General features: G+C 36.8%; 1 protein-coding gene and 1 long non-coding RNA gene across 2 annotated transcripts in view; one reads left to right on the top strand and one right to left on the bottom strand.

Moving 5' to 3' along the window:
- The window catches only part of MND1 (meiotic nuclear divisions 1), a 54,538-nt gene extending 43,348 nt beyond the window's left edge, over positions 1-11,190 (top strand). The window contains exons 7-8 of the mRNA XM_034442362.3: positions 7,645-7,689; positions 10,965-11,190. Of these exons, the coding sequence (XP_034298253.1) occupies positions 7,645-7,689; positions 10,965-11,071 (152 nt within the window). The 3' untranslated portion in view covers positions 11,072-11,190. The remainder of the gene's footprint in view (positions 1-7,644; positions 7,690-10,964) is intronic.
- Positions 11,191-13,885: 2,695 nt separating this feature from the next.
- On the bottom strand, positions 13,886-17,534 carry LOC117679966 (uncharacterized). The gene is made up of 3 exons (XR_004595500.3): positions 17,308-17,534; positions 15,807-16,023; positions 13,886-14,221 (listed from the first exon to the last, which is right to left on the bottom strand). It is a non-coding gene; the product is annotated as an uncharacterized LOC117679966 (long non-coding RNA).
- Positions 17,535-19,011: the final 1,477 nt, after the last annotated feature.

Genomic DNA, 19,011 nt, shown 5'->3' with positions numbered 1-19,011 from the left:
TTGGTCCCATAAGTCACTTCTGCCATCTTTTTTTTGTAAGGCGCCTGCTACAGAGTACGAGATTAGTTGCATGTGCCCACCCACAGCACACTCCCCACCTGCAATCTGTAGAACATGCACATCTGTCCAATATTTGCACAGCACTATAACAGCACTCCCTTTCGTGGCTTCACTCCTTAGCACTCACCCATCTGCTGGCCTGCTTGCAGGCTGCCCAGAGCCTATTTATTTATTTATTTATTTATTTATTTATTTATTTATTTATTTTATTTTATTTTATTTTATTAGATTTCTATACCGCCCTTCTCCCGAAGGACTCAGGGCGGTGAACAGCCAAAGGATAAAACACAAGAATACAAAATTTAAAATAAATTAAAACAGATTAAACAATTTGGCTCAATTTTAAAAATATCCCATAATTAAACAAATTAAAATTAGTATTTAAATTTTAAATTTTAAAATTTTAAAAAGGAGAAGATTTAGGCCAGGCCAGCTTGATGGAATAAAATCGTTTTAAGCGCGCGGCGGAAGGTGCGCAGGTCCGGGGGGAGCTCGTTCCAGACTGTAGGTGCCCCCACAGAGAAGGCTCTCCCCCTGGGGGCCGCCAGTCGACATTGTTTGGCCGACGGCACCCGGAGGAGCCCCTCTCTATGGGAGCGTACTGGTCGGTGGGAGGCTATTGGTGGTAGCAGGCGGTCCCGTAAATAGCCAGGTCCTAAGCCATGGAGCGCTTTAAAGGTGGTAACCAGAACCTTGAAGCGCACTCGGAAGACCACCGGGAGCCAGTGCAGCTCGCGCAGGAGAGGTGTTACATGGGAGCTCCACGTTGCTCCCATAACCACCCGCGCGGCCGCACTCTGCGCCAGTTGGAGCCTCCGAGTGCACCTCAAGGGGAGCACCATGTAGAGAGCGTTACAATAATCCAGACGAGAGGTGACGAGGGCATGAGTGACTGTGTGTAGGGAGTCCCGATCTAGAAAGGGACGCAACTGGCGAATCAGGCGAACCTGATGAAAAATCCTCCCGGTCACGGCCGTCAAGTGCTCTTCTAGAGACAGCCGTGAATCCAGGAGGACGCCCAAGTTGCGAGCCCTTTCCGTGGGGGCCAATGATTCGCCCCCAATAGTCAGTGATGGTGCCAGCTGACTATATTGGGACGTCGGAAACCAACTATGACTTCATGCTGGCTTCCCAATTGACTGCTTGTTGTAAGACAGCAGTCTTTCCAAAGTGACAAGTCATGGTCAGATGAGGTCCTCACTTAATAACCTGCAAACTTTGCTTAATCAAGGCAACAAGGATTACTGAGATTACTACTGTTACTAAGCAATACAGTCATGTGATACCACGCATGATAACCACACATCACTTCCTCTTGGAAATTCCAGTCTCAGGTGAGATCTGAAGAATATAAAACTCAGGCATTCGCGGATGATTTGGTTTTTATTGTAGAGGATCCATTAGAATCAGGTAAAAACTTGCTTCAGGAGATAGAGAAGTATGGTAGAGTGGCAGGCCTCCGAATCAACAAAGACAAGACGAAGATTATAATAAAGAATATGACACGAAATCGTTGGAATGAATTGGAGAGAGAATTGGGCCTTCAAGTGACTAAAAGAATAAAATACTTGGGTATTTGAATGTCTTCTAAAAATACGTCCATTATGGCAGATAATTACACAAAGTTGTTAGCCCAAACAAAGACAGAGCTAAAAAAGTGGGAGCACCTGCAACTCTCCTTACTTGGTAAGATAGCTACGATTAAAACCCACGTACTTCTGAAATGGAACTACTTATTTCAGACTGCCTCCGCGAGACTGGATAGTGTTTTTTTTAAACTGCTAGATAGTTATGTGAGGAAATTTGTGTGGCAGAAGAAGACGCCCCGGATAAAACTTAAAATGCTCCAAGAGGCTCCATGTAGAGGGGGATTTGGTCTACCAAAATGGGAGTTTTACTACCAAGCAGCTAATTCAACTTGGATCAGAGACTGGATGCTTTTAAATAGGAAGAGGACTCTTACATTGGAGGGTTATGATTTGTGTCAAGGTTGGCACCATTTTCTATGGAGGGAGAGGGGCAAGAAATGTGGACAGTTTAAGAGACTACCTTCGGAGAATATTATTAGAATCTTGGGAAAGAGTTAGGAACAGGCATTATTCAATGATTCCGATTTGGTTTGCCCCATTAGAGGCAGTAACACATGCGACACTATATAATAAGGAAATGCCATTGACTTATCAGGATTTGCTTGACCCTCAAGGGGAACTGAAGACCCGAGAGGAGCTTACAAAACAGGGCAAAAAGGTAGACTGGTGGGCGTATGCCCAAATACAATCGAGAGTCAGAAGGGACCAAAGAAAGGAGGGAATATATAGGTCACTACAGGAGTTAGATAAAATCTTATTGGGAATTGAAAAGAAATTACTTTCAAAGTGCTACCAGTTTTTAGTATCACGATGGATTGGCGAGGAGGTGATCAAGGACACTATGATTGCTTGGGGAAAGAACCTCGGATTTTCTCCAAATCTGGATAAATGGGATGAGATATGGAATAGGAATATGAAACTTACTTTGTCAACCCCCTACAAGGAAAATATTTATAAAATGGTCTATCGTTGGCATATCCCTCCCGGCAAGAATTGCAAGAATGTTCCTGGGAGTTTCTCCGGCATGCTGGAAGTGTGGGAAGGGTTGTGGGACGTACTACCACCAATGGTGGACATGCCCCAAAGCAGGCAAATATTGGTTCGGAACTGGATGGTGGAAATTACAGGATATAATATAGAGCTGAAACCAGAGATTTTTTTATTAGGAATGAAACCAGACAAAATAACTAAGGAAAAATGGTATTTGATCCTCCACATTACTACTGCAGCTAGGATACTATACGCGCAAGAATGGAAAAACGAAGTAATAACCACAGAAAATAAATTGATTTGGAAAATTACAGAATACGCAGAGGCAGACCGGTTAACGAAATTACTTAGATTCTGATTATTACAGATGTTGGAATTTATGGTATAATTGGGTGAAAGAAAAGAGGGAAATGAAATGGATTGTGTTAGTGGTATAGGCGCAGATTTGTGTACATTAGTTGCAATAACCTTGTATGTATATATGTAAAGTATTGTATTTTTAAAAATGAAAATAAACTTTATTGGAAAAAAAAAGGAAATTCCAGTCCCAATTGCCTTTGTAACTTGAGGACTACCTTTGTCCTTGAGGTAGGGAAAAGCCTGCTCCTTCTGAATCTGCTTCCCCCCACAATATACTTCTTGATGTGCCAGCAAAATAAAGCCAGCAAAGCTGCTACCCTCAGATGGAATCAGGACTGCACTTGTAGGTGACTGCTGCCTGTAAATTCAGAGATAAGAGCAAGTGCAGGGAACAGAAGCAGGGAGGGAGGATAAAGGGTGCCTGTCTCCTTAGGAGTTTTTTCTATTCTACAGAGGCTTCTAGTTTTTCTGCTCTCACTATTATTTTCTATTCTGTAGCAAGCACAGAGCTTTTCCAGGCAAAGAAAAAAAAAACCCTAAAAACACCCTTTGGTTGCTTGGGTGCGTTCTCTCTAGCAGAAAAGCACAAGAGATCATAGAGCCTCAGAGCCTCGTGGCTAGAGAATGAATGGTCCTGCATCAGGGCATCTGGAAACCTGCTGGTCACTGATCTCCCTCAGTAGATGGATCAGAATGTTGGCATAGGGCAGTGATGGCTAACCTTTTCGGCACCAAGTGCCAAAACTGGAGTATGCGTGCGCATGTGCCAGAGCACCGGAACCCGGAAGAGAGTAGCTGGTCGGTGTGCATGCACGCGGCGGCCAGCTGCTTTTCCGGGTTCCGTCACTTTGTTGAGTGTTCTGTCTTTGTAGTATGGAGTAGTACTTTAAAGCAGCATTTTGTTTCATGTACATTGGAAGCTTCAGATATGTTTTATCTGGCTAGTTAAAATTAACTTACGAGATGGAACGTTGGTTTAGTCTTACTCTGTAGTCCTATTTTGGGCCAACATTGGTAAGATTGTTAACATTAATTTGGATGTATCACTATTTATTCAGGATGCCTATGTTTGTCTTAGATTTGTGCATTTTGGGGCCTGGGGTCTGGCTAAAAATATTATGCAATACTTGCAGGGGAAATCTATAGCTGACTTTTAGCAATTTCATTTATTGTCTATCAATATTTGGCAGAGGAGCAAGGGGGAATATCTTAAAGAAATACAATAAAAGTTTTTTAAAATTCTGTTTGTATAAGATTTCCTAGCATGTGGGTTGCAAACCCTCATGAACTATAAGACCATCTTCTTACAGATAGAATTGCAATAGAGGGCAAGAAAAAGGACTATGAAGAAGGAAGAAGTTGAAAGAATGCGCAAGGGCCTCAAACATTAGGCTAGAGAGGAAAGAGAAAATGGGCTGTGGTTGTTATCACACTCTGTCTCCATGAGAGGAAAGAGTGAGAAAACAGTTTATTGCCTGCCAGTTTTTTGCAAGCTGCGGGCATTTTGAAGCAGTTTTTTTACTTCTTTTTTTCTTTTTCTTTGATTTCAGTGAATAAGAATGGCTTTGTACAAAATAAGATCCAAATTTCAGAAATTATGCAAAAGCAAGAAAGAACATTCTATTACAAATGGTGTTTCAAATTTTAAGTATTTCTGTTTATTCCCAATAAAACAGATTTATAAAGTTGTAAAATTTTATCATTAGTTTGTTTGATATTTTGATTAAAATATGATTATTAAAAGTAACAGATTTATTTTTGATCCTATGCTAACTACAGTGAAATCATACTGTAATATTCATGATTCATTTTATCATTTCAAGGAATATGTATCATTTTAGATGAGAATCTGTCTTTGTAGTGTAATTTACAAGATCTTTTTTCTTTTACCTTATTTTTCCTTTCTTTTATTTTTTAAAAATTTATTATTATGATTTTTAATCTGAAGTTAATTTTTATTTACTCAACAGTTTAGCATACTAAGTTTCTTTTTAAAAATGTTTTTCTTTTATATGTCATGGCAAAGCCAAAAGTATGGGAGCTTTTCTAAATACTAGCACTTTTTTTAAAGCAGCTATATGATCTCATCTGCAAGTTTTAAATAAAATAGTTCTTATGTTATAGGCTAGGACTTTTAGTTGGGCACTTGTCCTGCCACATATTTAACATAGCTTATTTTACAAATTAAGTCTTGCTAATACAGGTAGTCCTCGACTTACAACAGTTCACCATTGTAATGACCGTTTGAAGTTACAATGGCACTGAAAAAAGTGACTTATGATGATTTTCACACTTATGACCATTGCAGCATCCTCTCAGTCACAAGATTTACATTCAGATTTACATTACATCATTGACAGCTGATTCACATTTATGACTGTTGCAGTGTCCCGGGGTCATGTGATCCCCTCTTGCGACCTTTTGACAAGCAAAGTCAATGGAGAAACCTTAACAACAATGTTACTAATTTAACAACTGCAGTGATTTATTTAACAAATGTGGCAAGAAAAGTCATAAAATGGGACAAAACGCACATAACAAATTTCTCACTTGGCAACATAAATTCTGGGCTCAATTGTGGACGTAAGTTGGGGACTATCTGTAGTGTAAATTTATAACAAACATTTTATGTTGCATTAATTTTTCTTATCATTCCTAGAGACAAACAAATACACTGACCACTGCCACTAAAAATGCTAGACAAACCAGGGCTATGTGTGGATGTGAGAACTATAAGTATTTTCAGGATCTCACTATGGAAGTCTGGAAATCAGAAAATGAAAAGAGAGCTATAAAACCTTATTTGCTACAAGAGCAGTTTCCATGTGTCCCAATATCCCTTTCCTTACAATTTTCTGAACAATAGAATAACAGTTGTAAGGGACCTTGGAGATGTTCTAGTCCAACTCCCTGCTCAGGCAAGAAACCCTATACTCGTAATGGCAAACCTATGGCACCTGTGCCAGAGGTGGCACGCAGTGCCTCTCTGTGGGCATGCAAGCCCTCATCCTAGTTCAGCTCCACCGTGCATGCGCATGCACCTCCTGCCAGCCTTCGGGTCTTTGCCACGCATGCGGGGAGGCGCATGCGAGGGGGCGCGGGCATATGCACGGGGAGTGCGCGTGCAGAGAGTCCTGTACGTGCATGCACAGGAGGCGGGGTGTAATCGGGCCCGTGCGTGCATTGCATTTTGGGGTTCAGGTGCACATATGTGCATTTGCATGCGCACTTTGGGCACTCGGTCCGAAAAAAGTTAACCATCACTGCCCAATACCATTTCAGACAAATAGTTGTCCATTCTCTTCTTAAAAACTTCCAGTGTTGGAATATTCACAACTTCTGGAGGCAAGCTCCATGGCATAGGACCAGGATATTTACGGGACCACCTTCTGCCACCAATAGCCTCCCACCGACCAGTTCGCTCCCACAGAGAGGGACTCCTCAGGGTGCCGTCGGCCAAATTATGTCGGCTGGCGACACCCAAGACGAGAGTCTTCTCAGTGGGAGCTCCTGCCCTTTGGAACGAACTGCCCCCGGAAATATGTACAATCTCTAACCTCCGGGTTTTTCGCTGTGCCCTTAAGACCCTACTGTTCCGACAGGCGGGGCTGTCTATTTAAGTGGTTTTTAAATTGGAGTTTTAAATTGGGGTTTTAAATTGGCCAAAACTGTTTAATTGATTTTAATTATTTTAATGATGATGTCTGTATATTTATGTTTTTAAATTGGCTGTACACCGCCCTGAGTCCTTTGGGAAAAAGGCGGTATATAAATAAAATTAACATAACATAACATAACAAGTTGTTCCATTAATTAACTGTTCTTACTGTTAAGTGATCATAGGCTCTTCTACTGTAGAAATGTTTTGGTATTATTTTGGTATGTGATTAAATAATCTCATAAAATCGATGTATATATTTTAGGGGAGGTGTTCACCTTAACCAGTGTTTTCTGTTTCTATAAGCAAACAAACTCATTGGTGTAGAACTTTGGGTATAGAAGCTTTTTCAGCATACCCTTATGAACTATACTAGCTGCCAACTTCCATTTTATAAATTGTCCCCTAGCAGAGGAAAGTGAATAACGAATATATGAACTGGCACATTAAGAAGTTGCCCAAATAATTTATTACAAATGAACAAGGGATTTTTACTAAAGGGTCAAGATTCTGCAATTCATCCATGTTATTTTTTTAATAAATGTATTCATCTTTGATGAAAAGTACAAATAAAAGCATTGTTTCAAATAAGATTCTTCATTATGCATCACAGAATTCAGCTATCCTAATTTTTAAATTTTTGTACAATAGATTGTTTCTTCTTAGAGCATAGCCTTTTCTAATTCAGTGAAGCACTAAAGGATTCTTATTTTCCTGTAGTATAGCCAGATATATTTCAAGAAATTTCAGTAGTAACTGATAGAAGGCATTACTTCAGCATATAATTTCATTTTGATGTAACTTTACTAATCTTTGAGGATTGGTTAAATATTAACTTCAAAGGAACAGTAAAACATTTTCAAGTTATTTAAAATGCATAATAAGTTTGAAAATATAGTTTTATTCTTTTGAGCCTGTTCAGTTATTGATCTAATGAATTGCTTCCATTGAATTTTATTTGTTTATTCATTGTTCTCTTCTTTTTAGGTCAAGCAAATAAAATAGCTAAGGAAGCAACCAACAGATGGACTGGTATGTCTGCGTTATATTATTTTGCAGCATTCATTCTTCTGTGAATGAAAATAAATACATGGAAAGATACAAGTTTGAATTTAAGATTTTAATTATTATTTTTTTACATAAAACTGATTTATTTTCCGGGCAACAGATTGCTCAAAACTCATAAAATAACTATTACTAGTTAAGTTTGCCATTGCTTGTAATGTAATTTTTGTGATTTCTGATTCATACGTTTTAATGTTTTTGTTTGTTCTTATAGACTCAGTTTTTGCTAGGTATCATTTCTGTTACTGTTTGGGTGCTAAGCATTTAGCACCCAAACGTGTGTGTTTGTGTGTGTGTGTATAAAATGCTTAGCACTCAAACAATAACAGAAGTGATAGTGTGTGTGTGTGTGTGTGTGTGATGTGTGATACTGTGTGATAAAATGCTATGCATTTTATACACACGTGTGTGTTTGTGACAATCTTCAAGTAATCTGCAAATAATGATGGTTGGTGCAAACTAACCAAGTATTTAAATGAAAAGCGGTAAAATGTGTAAATTAATTTGAAATTACTTGGTATTTTGGATTAGAGTTCACAGTAGTATATGATTCATGGTAATCATACAAAGCAGCTGACACAATAAATCGGCTTGCTCATTGTCAGATTACTATGAATGATGATATGAATGGTATATGATTTTACATTGTAATTACAATTTCATGACATTACAACATATTCCACATTGGGACAGTTTTCCAGTAACAGTCATGTGTAATCAAGTCCAAAATAATTGGTACATAGTCATGTTTCAGCTCCATCAATTTTATCACTGAGAAGTAAATTTCCATATCTTACCTAAAATGAACAGGAATGTGGTGGCTCAGTGGCTAAGACGCTGAGCTTGTTGATCGAAAGGTCAGCAGTTCAGTGGTTCGAATCCCTAGTGCCGCATAATGGGGTGAGCTCCCGTTACTTGTCCCAGCTTCTGCCAACTTAGCAGTTCGAAAGCACGTAAAAAATGCAACTAGAAAAATAGGGACCACCTTTGCTGGAAAGGTAACAGCGTTCCATGTGCCTTCAGCATTTAGTCACATGACCACGGAGACGTCTTCGGACAGCACTAGCTCTTCGGCTTGGAAACGGAGATGAGCACCGCCCCCTAGAGTAGGGAACGACTAGCACATATGTGCGAGGGGAACCTTTATCTTTACTTTTACTAAAATGAATCAATAAAACAGCAAATAATTAAATAAGAATTGTCTTCTATATGAAATTTCTAGTTCATTGAAATAGTTTTTAGACACTCTTCCGCAGAAGTTTAGAAGTGGCAAGCTGGGAAAGACCCTTCTTGATTATAGAACTGCCATCTACCAGGTATTCGACTTACGACCCAGGGTGGATTTGATTTAAATCGAGTCGATTTAAATCATGATTTACATCACTAGTAAAAAGACTTGATTTAAATCAACTCAATTTAAATCATAATTTTTAAAGAGCAACTGTCATCTCTGCTACTCCTTTGACCCGCTGTTGACTCGATAGTCCCAATGTTGCAGAATATACAGTCTTGTGCTATATAACTAAGCTCCATTTCATGCTGAATAAACTAAATTATTTATGTATCTTAAATAGAAAACTATCTTATGATAGATTTTTACCCCAAAAGTTTTTTATTAAAATAAATTCAATTTAAATCAAAAAAATCCAATTTTTTTTATTTTTTTTAAAAAAATCATTGATTTTTATCCCCCTGTTACGACCACAAAAGAACCCCAAATTTTTGTTGCTAAGGGAGTTTTGCCCCATTTTATAACCTTTCTTGCCACAGTCATTCAGTAAATCATTGCAGTTCTTAAGTTAGTAACACAGTTGTTAAGTAAATCTTTCTTCCCCATTGACTTTGCTTGTTAGAAGGTGATCATATGACCCTGGGAACACTGCAACCATATAAATATGTGTCAGTTGCTAAACATCTGAATTTTGATCATTTAACCATGAGGATGCTTCAACTGTTGTGTTTTTACAGTGCCATTGAAACTTTGAATAGTCACTAAATGAATTGTTCTAAGTCGAGGACTACTTACATTTAGGATTGCATTTTATTTTTTCAAGACTTTATTTTTAAAAAAATTCTTTTTAATTTTAAAAATATTTTCCCTGTAGTGAATTTATTCTTTTGAATTTGCTATTTCAATTGTTTGCTAGTAACTGAAGGATAAAAGAATAACATATTATTATATGTTTTATATAATAATATTATTATATTATTATTATTAATATAGTATGTTATTAATAATAACATATTAAGTGTTTGCAAGCAAACTGAATACTTGATTTCTTTCCTTGTGATTTTTCATCTCTTTGTAACAATTTAGTATCAATTTCCATGTGGGCAGGTCCCGTTATAAAATTAATTTATACTAAAAAGAAAAATGGAGAAAAATGTGTGCTAAATATGTTATATGTTATATATGTCATCATATACTTACTTATTCACTTCATGACATATGAACACCTACCTTTATTGTACTCTTTTTCTCAAAAACCTTTCCCCCTGACTGCTCTATTGACAAGTTTTTTGAAGCAGTCATGCTTCATTAAGTACAATTCTTTCAAAGTTACAATCAGTTATAATTTTACCATGCAGGAAATATTGTGACACTTAAATCAACAGGAAAAATCAAATCAAGGTTAGCATTATAAAACCCAGACTATCATAATTTTATTCTATTGGGTTGTAGGCAAATAGATTGGTCTTTCAGTCTTCTGTTTCAGTGTAGAGAGGGGAAAGGATTGGTTTCTTTTTTAAAATTCCTGAATCAAATGAATGCCGAAGTAAACAAGTTTGGTTAAAATCTAGATAGAGTCTAAATAAACAGAGGAAAAACTGGTGTTTGCCAGTATAGAAACCCCCATACGACTTTTCAAACACATATAACTCCTCAGGTAAAGTGTGTACGTCAAGTTCTAAGCTCAGTAGATTTTGTGCTGAACTGTTCGCCCTGTGCCTATGGCGCAATCAGTTGCCTTTTGGATAATTATTACTGCTGAGGTCTCTCATACAGGAAAGGGATTTCAGTGTAGTTCTTATCCTCATCTCTACATGAGAATTGGAAATCACAAAATAATCACTGTTAGATGTTGCAACCAAATAGGTGATGTATGTCTAAGGAAGGGCCTCAGGATGACAATTTGAAGATCTGTTAGTTATCTTTAAACATTAAGGATCTTTTATCATGATTATCATTATAAACACTTGAAGCCCTAATATCCATTGTTTTTCATCTACTTTATCTACAGATAATATATTTGCTGTAAAAGCTTGGGCTAAACGGAAGTTTGGATTTGAAGACAGCAAAATTGACAAAACATTTGGTATACCAGAAGATTTTGACTATATTGATTAAGAATGTTTAATAAAAAGGATGCCATATAACTTAATATCGTTCAAGATGCTTTCATTTTAAATTGTATTTCACTCCTACTGTTACTAGTACTGTCGTTAATAAAATCTGAAAACCCTGAAGTAATTTTGCTTCTTTCAGCTTCCTGATAATTGTCTGAAACAGAAAGTTTTCTTTTACATAACAATGAAAGAGACAGGAAACTATTTTAATCATCATATAATTATTTGAAATATTCAAAGGCATTAAAGGGTTTTAATGATATGAAAGGTTTTTCTCTGGAAGTTGAGTGGAATATATTATCTTGAGTATCTTTTCCACTTATTTAATTCAAAAAAGCCAATTTCAGCTGCATAATTAAATAGACTGGTTGTTTCATTTGTTTTCTCAAATTGAAGTGAAAAACACTGAACTATTTTAAAAAGTAAAATCTGAAGAAAGGCAATTCATACAATTTAGTGGGGGAAAAGAATGTACAATGATATTAATGAGCTTATTACTGATGAGCTTGAAGGTTTCAGTTCTTATTCATTAGATCTCATTCATAGCGTTTATTCATGAAAGGATTCAAATATAAATCCATTTATTCATGCAAGGGTACAAATATACAGCAAAGAAGGAAAAAATGTGGCTTCAAAAACTGAAAATGGTTAATATATGATTAAATGTAAGGCAGCTAATTTTTTTTCTATGAGCCTCTTCATCAACAGCAATTGCAGGAGCTTCACTCCGTGTCCCTTTGTCAACTTCATTAATTCTGTGCTTTGTTTTGTTCTAGCTTATATTATTTCAATTCATGTTCAGTAAGCCAGTTTAGAGCCCTGCTGAAGTTAAAAGGCAAAATATAAATATTTTAGTTAATTTTTTTTCACACTATTTTTCTTCTCCGTGTCTCCCATAATGCTTGTTTCAGAAATAACCAATATAAAGACACAAATACATAGAAGCACTGGCTTTTCCACCATATACAAATATGATTGATGATAAAAATTGGTATTGCTTCTCCAACTTCTCTTTCCAGATTTTGAACAAAATACATACTTAGCATAATATATCCATAGAATATTTCTCTATGGATTTAGCCAATCTGTTTTCGCATATGAAATCGCTATGTGAGGTGTATTTATTCCATTATTTTGTTGCCCTGCTCATCCCTTAGGACACGGGTGTCAAACTCGTGACATCACACTGCCGTCACGTGAAGTTTTGCGAATTTTTTCTCATTTGTGGAGCTGGGGTTGGCGTGGCCTGCACGTGACACATCTGACCCACAGGCCGCCAGTTTGACACCCCTGCCTTGGGACAATCCAAAATAAAACATGTGATAGTTCTATAAATTGTATAATAGTGTGTCATAATTGTAATTTAGCCCTACATGAATCATACATTACTTCTAATTATGGGAAATAATCCCAATCCTTTATACCTGAAATATGTTCCTAAAGATTTCAGTTTGGTAATAACTGTTGGAAGTCTGGCCTTTAGGAAATACAGGTGGCCAATTTGCAGGTATTTTGTCCTTATATATGACACTTTTAGTAAGACTCAACCCTTTGTGAATTCAATCGTGAAGTGGCTTTAGTTTGCTCGTTCTTCATAAAGATTTCTTCAAATTTCATCCTTGCCAGCTTTTAAGACAACATGATTCTTTTATTTTGTAGTCTTTTCTATGGACACAAACATATTTTAAGATTTACTTATCTTCTGAAGGTTGATTGTAAGAAATTGTGGAAACTTTACTCGGTAGATTTTTCAATCTGTTACTGGGGAAGATAGCTGTAGTTAACGTTAGTGTAGGGAGTCTTTTATTTTATTCCTTCCAACTATCTAGCATGCCTCTAACTGGTTAGACTAATATTGTTAAGGCTACAGAACTATAACTTTCAGAACTTCTTTTAGTTCCCACATTCCTCCTCTGGTAATGGCAAAGGGAATGTATGGTCCCTATTCTTTTTCTAACAGCTAGATCAGGTATTTAAGATTTTAATTTAAATACAATTTCCTGACATATATTCTCCTCATATTCTAAAACAATAAGCGTTAATCTTCTGGAATAGCATCCCATTCAAATAGAGATTTGAATAGGCCAACCCTGCGATCCTTTTAATGGGACCTTGAAGACTTGGGTTTTTTTGCCCCAAACTCTGGAATTGTTTGGGATATAAATCCACCTGGATTAAACTATGTTGTATTTGATGGTGGTGGTTCTTAATTCCCCTATTATAATATGTTACTTTGGGGGGAATTAATAAATTTGTATTTAATTTGCGCACTGCCTGGAGGTGTAAAGTTGGGCAGCCTTAGAAACCTAAAATGTAAATAAACAGATGAATTGATAAAGTCAAATCATTGAAACAAATGCAGGGGAAAAAGGCAAATTCACTGCCATTCCTTCAAGCAGCATGCATGCCTATCCTTCTCTTGCTGACAATCACTTATACAAAATGAGTGTCTGTAATGGAGAACCTCCACTGTCCACACAAATGAGGAAGAAGAAAACCTCCACTTTGTACTTAATGAGAATGATAATAGTGTGCTGATAAAATAGAACTACAAGACCTATGCCTGCCAGGCATGCTTACCTATGCACGGAGTAAGAGCCACAGAACTGATTGGAACTTAGAAGGTGAGCATGCAAGCATTTTTTTGTTCTTGTAGCTTATCACTTAGCACTAGCTCTTACCAGTTAACTCATTTCTGTTTTAAATTGAAAGTTCAAAACAATTAAGTAGCCTTAGGATCCCTTCACTAATTTTCATTGCAGATTATATAGAATACAATTTTCTACTTAAAAACAGGTTGCATTCCAACAGGCTGTTCATAAAGTCAATTTTAAAACAATCAATGTATGTATGCAGTGCAGCGTAAACTATTTTTTTTCCATCTTCTAGGATTGGGGTTCCCAACTCCCACTCTGTATACCGGCAGTGGTCTGTGGCATGCCAGCAACCGGAACGTGCAAACAAACGAAGCACCATCTGCGGGATGCAGGTAGCACGTGAAACCACACACCCCCCCTCCGGTCCACGGAAAATCTTCTCTTCAAGGAAACAGTCCCTGGTGTCAAAAGATTTGGGGTGTGCTGTTCTAGGATCTTCTAGGTTGGAGTTGCAGACAGCTTTGTTCATAGCGGTGAAAGTTCATAACTTGAAACTGCAAAAGAGGAGGACTTTCTGTAAATAGAACTAACCAGAGCATAGCAGCCTGTATGTACTTAGCCAGAGAATAAGTGTAAATGAATTTAACAGAATTAATGTCAAAGTTAGCATGCACAGTTTGGTGCTTGGTGAGGTCAAATTTTCAATTGGTCGGCTTGTTTGTCTTGACTACACTTTCCTTGTGTATGCACAGGGAATAGTTTACTCGTGAGATAATGTTTGTATGTAGATATAGACCAATTAATTTTGCACATGGAATGTTTTATTAAATATTTATTTCCATGACCTTGTTGATTTTGGAATGAGGCCCTTGGATAGAAGAGTACATATTGTATTTATAGGTACATATTGTGTCATATGAAGACATTAGTTGGGACAACTAATATCTGATATTGGTTCCAGTAATATTTGACAACCATAGTTGACAAGGAAAGAGAGCTGAGCAGCACCACAAGTTTTTGCATGAACTTATAACCATTTTTCTGGAATCTTTCTTTTAGGATGGGAATAATCTTAAAATCAAACTTTTTAATATATTAATTTACAATAAATTAGAATGGATTCTGATCACATTACCCAAACTTATTTACTTTGGTGTGCCTATTCCAAATAAATAATTTTTAGTTTTCCTTACCATAATGTACCTTTGTATATCATTTTCTTAAACATGCACTATATGCAGACTTTTGCCTATTTTTAATTTTGCCCAGTTCTCTATATAATTTTTTTCTTAGACTTCAAGATTAGCTTGCAGCAGGTCCAGGCATGTTATATATCTAGTTTGGTCTTGATGTAGATTTAATTTATTTATCTAACACAATGAACTTAATATGAGGAACATTGGCCTTTGATGGCTAGACATAGTGTGTTTAGATTTGTGTCAGCCTTAAAATTAGACTGTCTAACCTTTTCAAAACAAGTTACCAATATCATGTCACCTCAATAAACTAGTCATAACATTTCTACAAATCTGTGTGTGTGTGTGTGTAGGTAAAATGTATTATGAGTTATACTGCATATATAAAGAGTTAAGGGATTATGAAAGGTAATTATTAACAAATATTGGCCTCTTGTTTGTATTAAACATGTGATATTTGCAAAGGATTTAATCTCCTGAGTTTTCAAGGTATATTCTTAACACAAAGGCAACTAACATCTTCTGTAGCATACATTAAATATCTTATTGAAGAAAAAGTGCCATGTCCATTTTAAGGTTTTAAAAAATTAAGACTTAAAGTAAATAAATAGAATAAAGTAAAGGGTAAGATTGGCACAAATAAATAGTAAAAGAAGATTGGCCATAATCTGAATGAAATATATTGGTCCTTAGGTTTTACTTGTTCAGTGGGTGAACAAGTGAAATAACAAGGTTCAAAAAGTATAACAATGATTCCTTGAAAATATGCCCTATCAAAAAATAAGCCCTAGCTTGATTTTTACATGTGCGCCCAATATAAGCCCTACCCCCCAATAAGCCCTAGTTAGAACCCCGCCCACTCCAGGGTGCACGAGACGAGCACACAGGTAAAAATCAAGGTAGGGTAGGGATGGGGGAGTGGAGCAGCCCTACTTGTACTTACCTTTAGATAATTGCAGCCAGGCCTTGCACACCCTGACACCTGCCTTGCCTTGCTGGTCCACTGCTGCGCCACTTGCCAGAGGCCAGGAATGACATACACAAGTGGCAGCAAGCAGCTGCAGAAGAAATGGGCTGGCAGTGGGCTCCTTATGGATGGGGTTGTTGATGCCACCACCGTGACGTGAGTCAGTGGAAAATAAGACCTGATATCTTTCTTGCTGCAAAAAAATATAAGATCAGGTCTTATTTTGGGGGAAATATGGGTAGTAAAACTATGACAACTGACCACTAAACAAGTAGGAATTTTTGTGAAGTTTGTGACTCATAGAATGTAAGACATGGAAGGCTTATAGTTATTTAATCTAACTGCTCCTCAGTGCAGGAATTCTCATTACAGGTTCTCCAGCTTCTGTTTAAATAATTCCAATTAAGTAATCCAGTAATCTCCCACCTGTTCTCTCATTAATTACTATTCAAAATGTACAAGTAAACTCTATTCTTCGCAATTCAATCTTATTTCTTGCCCTGCCTTCTGTAAAAACTTTGAACAATTATTCCTTGTCTCCTTTACATACCTGATGACAGCTATTCTGTCTCAGTGTAGTCTTCTCTTTATAGTCTAAACATATTCAATCTCCCAACCATTCCTTGTCAGGTTTCTTCCCTTTATAATCTTGGCTTTTTTTCACTGAATATTTTCAGTTTATTAATATTTTTCTTAAAATGGTGTAAGAACTGGATGGTGTTATCTGACTAATACAGTATATAGAAGAATTAAGAGTTAGTCTTTCTGCTGATACAGCCTAGGACTGTTTTTATTTGTTTTCTGTACCTGTATGATACTGTTCACTAAATTCAAATAATACCAGATTTTTTATGCATATGATGATGTTCTGTTCTGCCCTAAATTAATCTTGATTAATGTTCATATTACAACTTGTCCATATCTTGCTAAATATTGATGTTCTTCAAACTTCTTCTGTCAACTCTATCTTTGTCTGATCTGCAAATATACTGGAATTATCATCTTCATTTTCTGTTTGGTCGTGCTGTTTTATGCTGTTATCCAGAGTCACTCAGTGAGTTGGGAAGCCTTTGAAATGTGATAAATGAATAAAAACTGTAATAATTATATTTTCTAATTTCTTATCGTGCCATTTATAAATTCTCCATGCTGAACAGTCCATAGTTTAGATTGGAGCCTAGCAGTACGCCCTTCAACATTTTCTCCTAGGTCATTGTGGAGCTGCGGACTTGTTGGTTACAATTGTTTAACAAATTCTGTATCAGCGGTGAAATCTGGCCAGATCTATCCAGCTCGCATGAACTGGTAGGGCCGGCGGCAGGAGGCTCCGCCCACCCACCAGGACATCATTACGTCCCATTTTTGACCCTCTGCGCATATGCAGAAGAGGCGCGCTCACATTTCCGAACCGGTAGCGAAGGTAAGTGCATTTCATCGCTGCTCTATATCCATCTAATGGTAACTTATTCTCACTCACATTTGTTATCTTCCATAGTAGAGTCTCACTGGTGACTTTTTCAAATGTTCAGATTTGTTCAAGTAAAGATACACTGTTCAGTGCACTCCCATTGTGAGCTAAATTGGTTATTCTGTCAGAAAAAGGAATCCGAGTGGTTTAGAATGCCTTATTCTCATTAACCTTGTGTTGGTTTGTTCACAAACAAAATGTTAAGAAAAGTGTTAGCCTGTAGTCAGCCAGTTACCTATAAATGTTGGCACAGGTAAGTATAAGGGTATCTCCACAATAAACAGTAACCTTTTCTTGGCTGTAAGAATGGGCTTATGTGATGCCATCAATGATGCCACTTCATTTTTATTTTCTGCTAGCAAGATCCTCTTTTTTTTCTCCCTTATACTGAACCCATTGTGCACTTACTGGAAAAACTTCAAGCAGAAGTTTGTTCGAGAGAGTTAAAGAACAAGCTTTAATTACTCATTTCAAGGATAAGCAACAGACTTCTTTTAAAGCATGAGTTTGGACTACTCAGCTGCTAAGATGTATATCATCAGTTTCATTACAACCATTGTGTACAAAGTATGAATCAGTATTTAGTTGACAGAAGGATTAAATAAAGTGTGGAAGGTTCATTCAACATAAAGACACACCTACATCTTTTTCAGACTCACCCAATGTATATTTTGAGGGTTTGAAATAGACAAGGTAACCACTTTGCCCATAAATGGTGTAATTTCTATAGCTTGAGTTATCACTAGAGGCATAAGTAGGAAGCATGGATTAATGTAATGCATATATAGATTAAACTAGTATTAAGTATATAATAGTATTCTAGTCCAGAACTTCATGCTTTGTTACAAATTATCTTACTATTTCATTAGTGAAATGATCCATAGATCTATCGACGATCAGCTAATAATCTCCTTTTACCAAGAGTAATTAAGACTCGGATGTCTGTTTCATATACAGTATGTTTCAGTACAGTGTGGCTACCAGCCATCTTTCAGCATGTTTTGAATCAGTAGCTGCCAAAAGTTGTGAAAATTTAAAAGCCATTTTAATGATAGGTTTAAAAATGGCAAAGATTTTGGAAACAGGTACCCATTAAGGGTACCTCATTTTCAAGATCAACTGTGTTTGTTTCTGTTTGTGTGTTGTGTATTGTGTGTGTGTGTATGCTTGCTCATCCAACAAGAAATTTCAGAAGAAAAATAAATCAGGCACTGTTTTTTTCTGAAATGTTCAGAAGTCTTTCCATTTTTAGCACTATTGATATATGATATAGGGTCCTGGCACACTTCATGTGCTTTCCATTATGAAGTTATTTGTATTCATATTCCTTACCTAAAGTAACCGATAAGTTAAACAAGTGATAAACAAATCTGCTATGCAGTGATCCACCTTAAAAAGCAGCATATTTCAAACCACACTATAAAGGTTCACATTGGTTCTGACGGAAATCCTGAATACATAGTCACAGTGGTAGGGGTGGTTGGCACCACCAGATCTGGGGATATTCCAAATTCCCATCCTTATCTGGGATTGCACTTCCACATTCAAATATAGTGTACAATTGGAAGCCCTCTGGAAGCTGTTCCTGCTCAGTAAGCAGGTGCCAGTTGTAGTTAGAATTGTTAAAAACATTTTAAAATAGAAATAAATACAGTTGTAAATCACCTAGTGTTGTTGGGAGTCGGGGACATATTTGTTAGTGAATCCTGTCTT

Source organism: Pantherophis guttatus, chromosome 8, assembly GCF_059756535.1.
Source record: "Pantherophis guttatus breed Tessera chromosome 8, ASM5975653v1, whole genome shotgun sequence".
Lineage (NCBI taxonomy): Eukaryota > Metazoa > Chordata > Lepidosauria > Squamata > Colubridae > Pantherophis > Pantherophis guttatus.
This window is presented reverse-complemented; position numbering and strand designations above follow the sequence as displayed.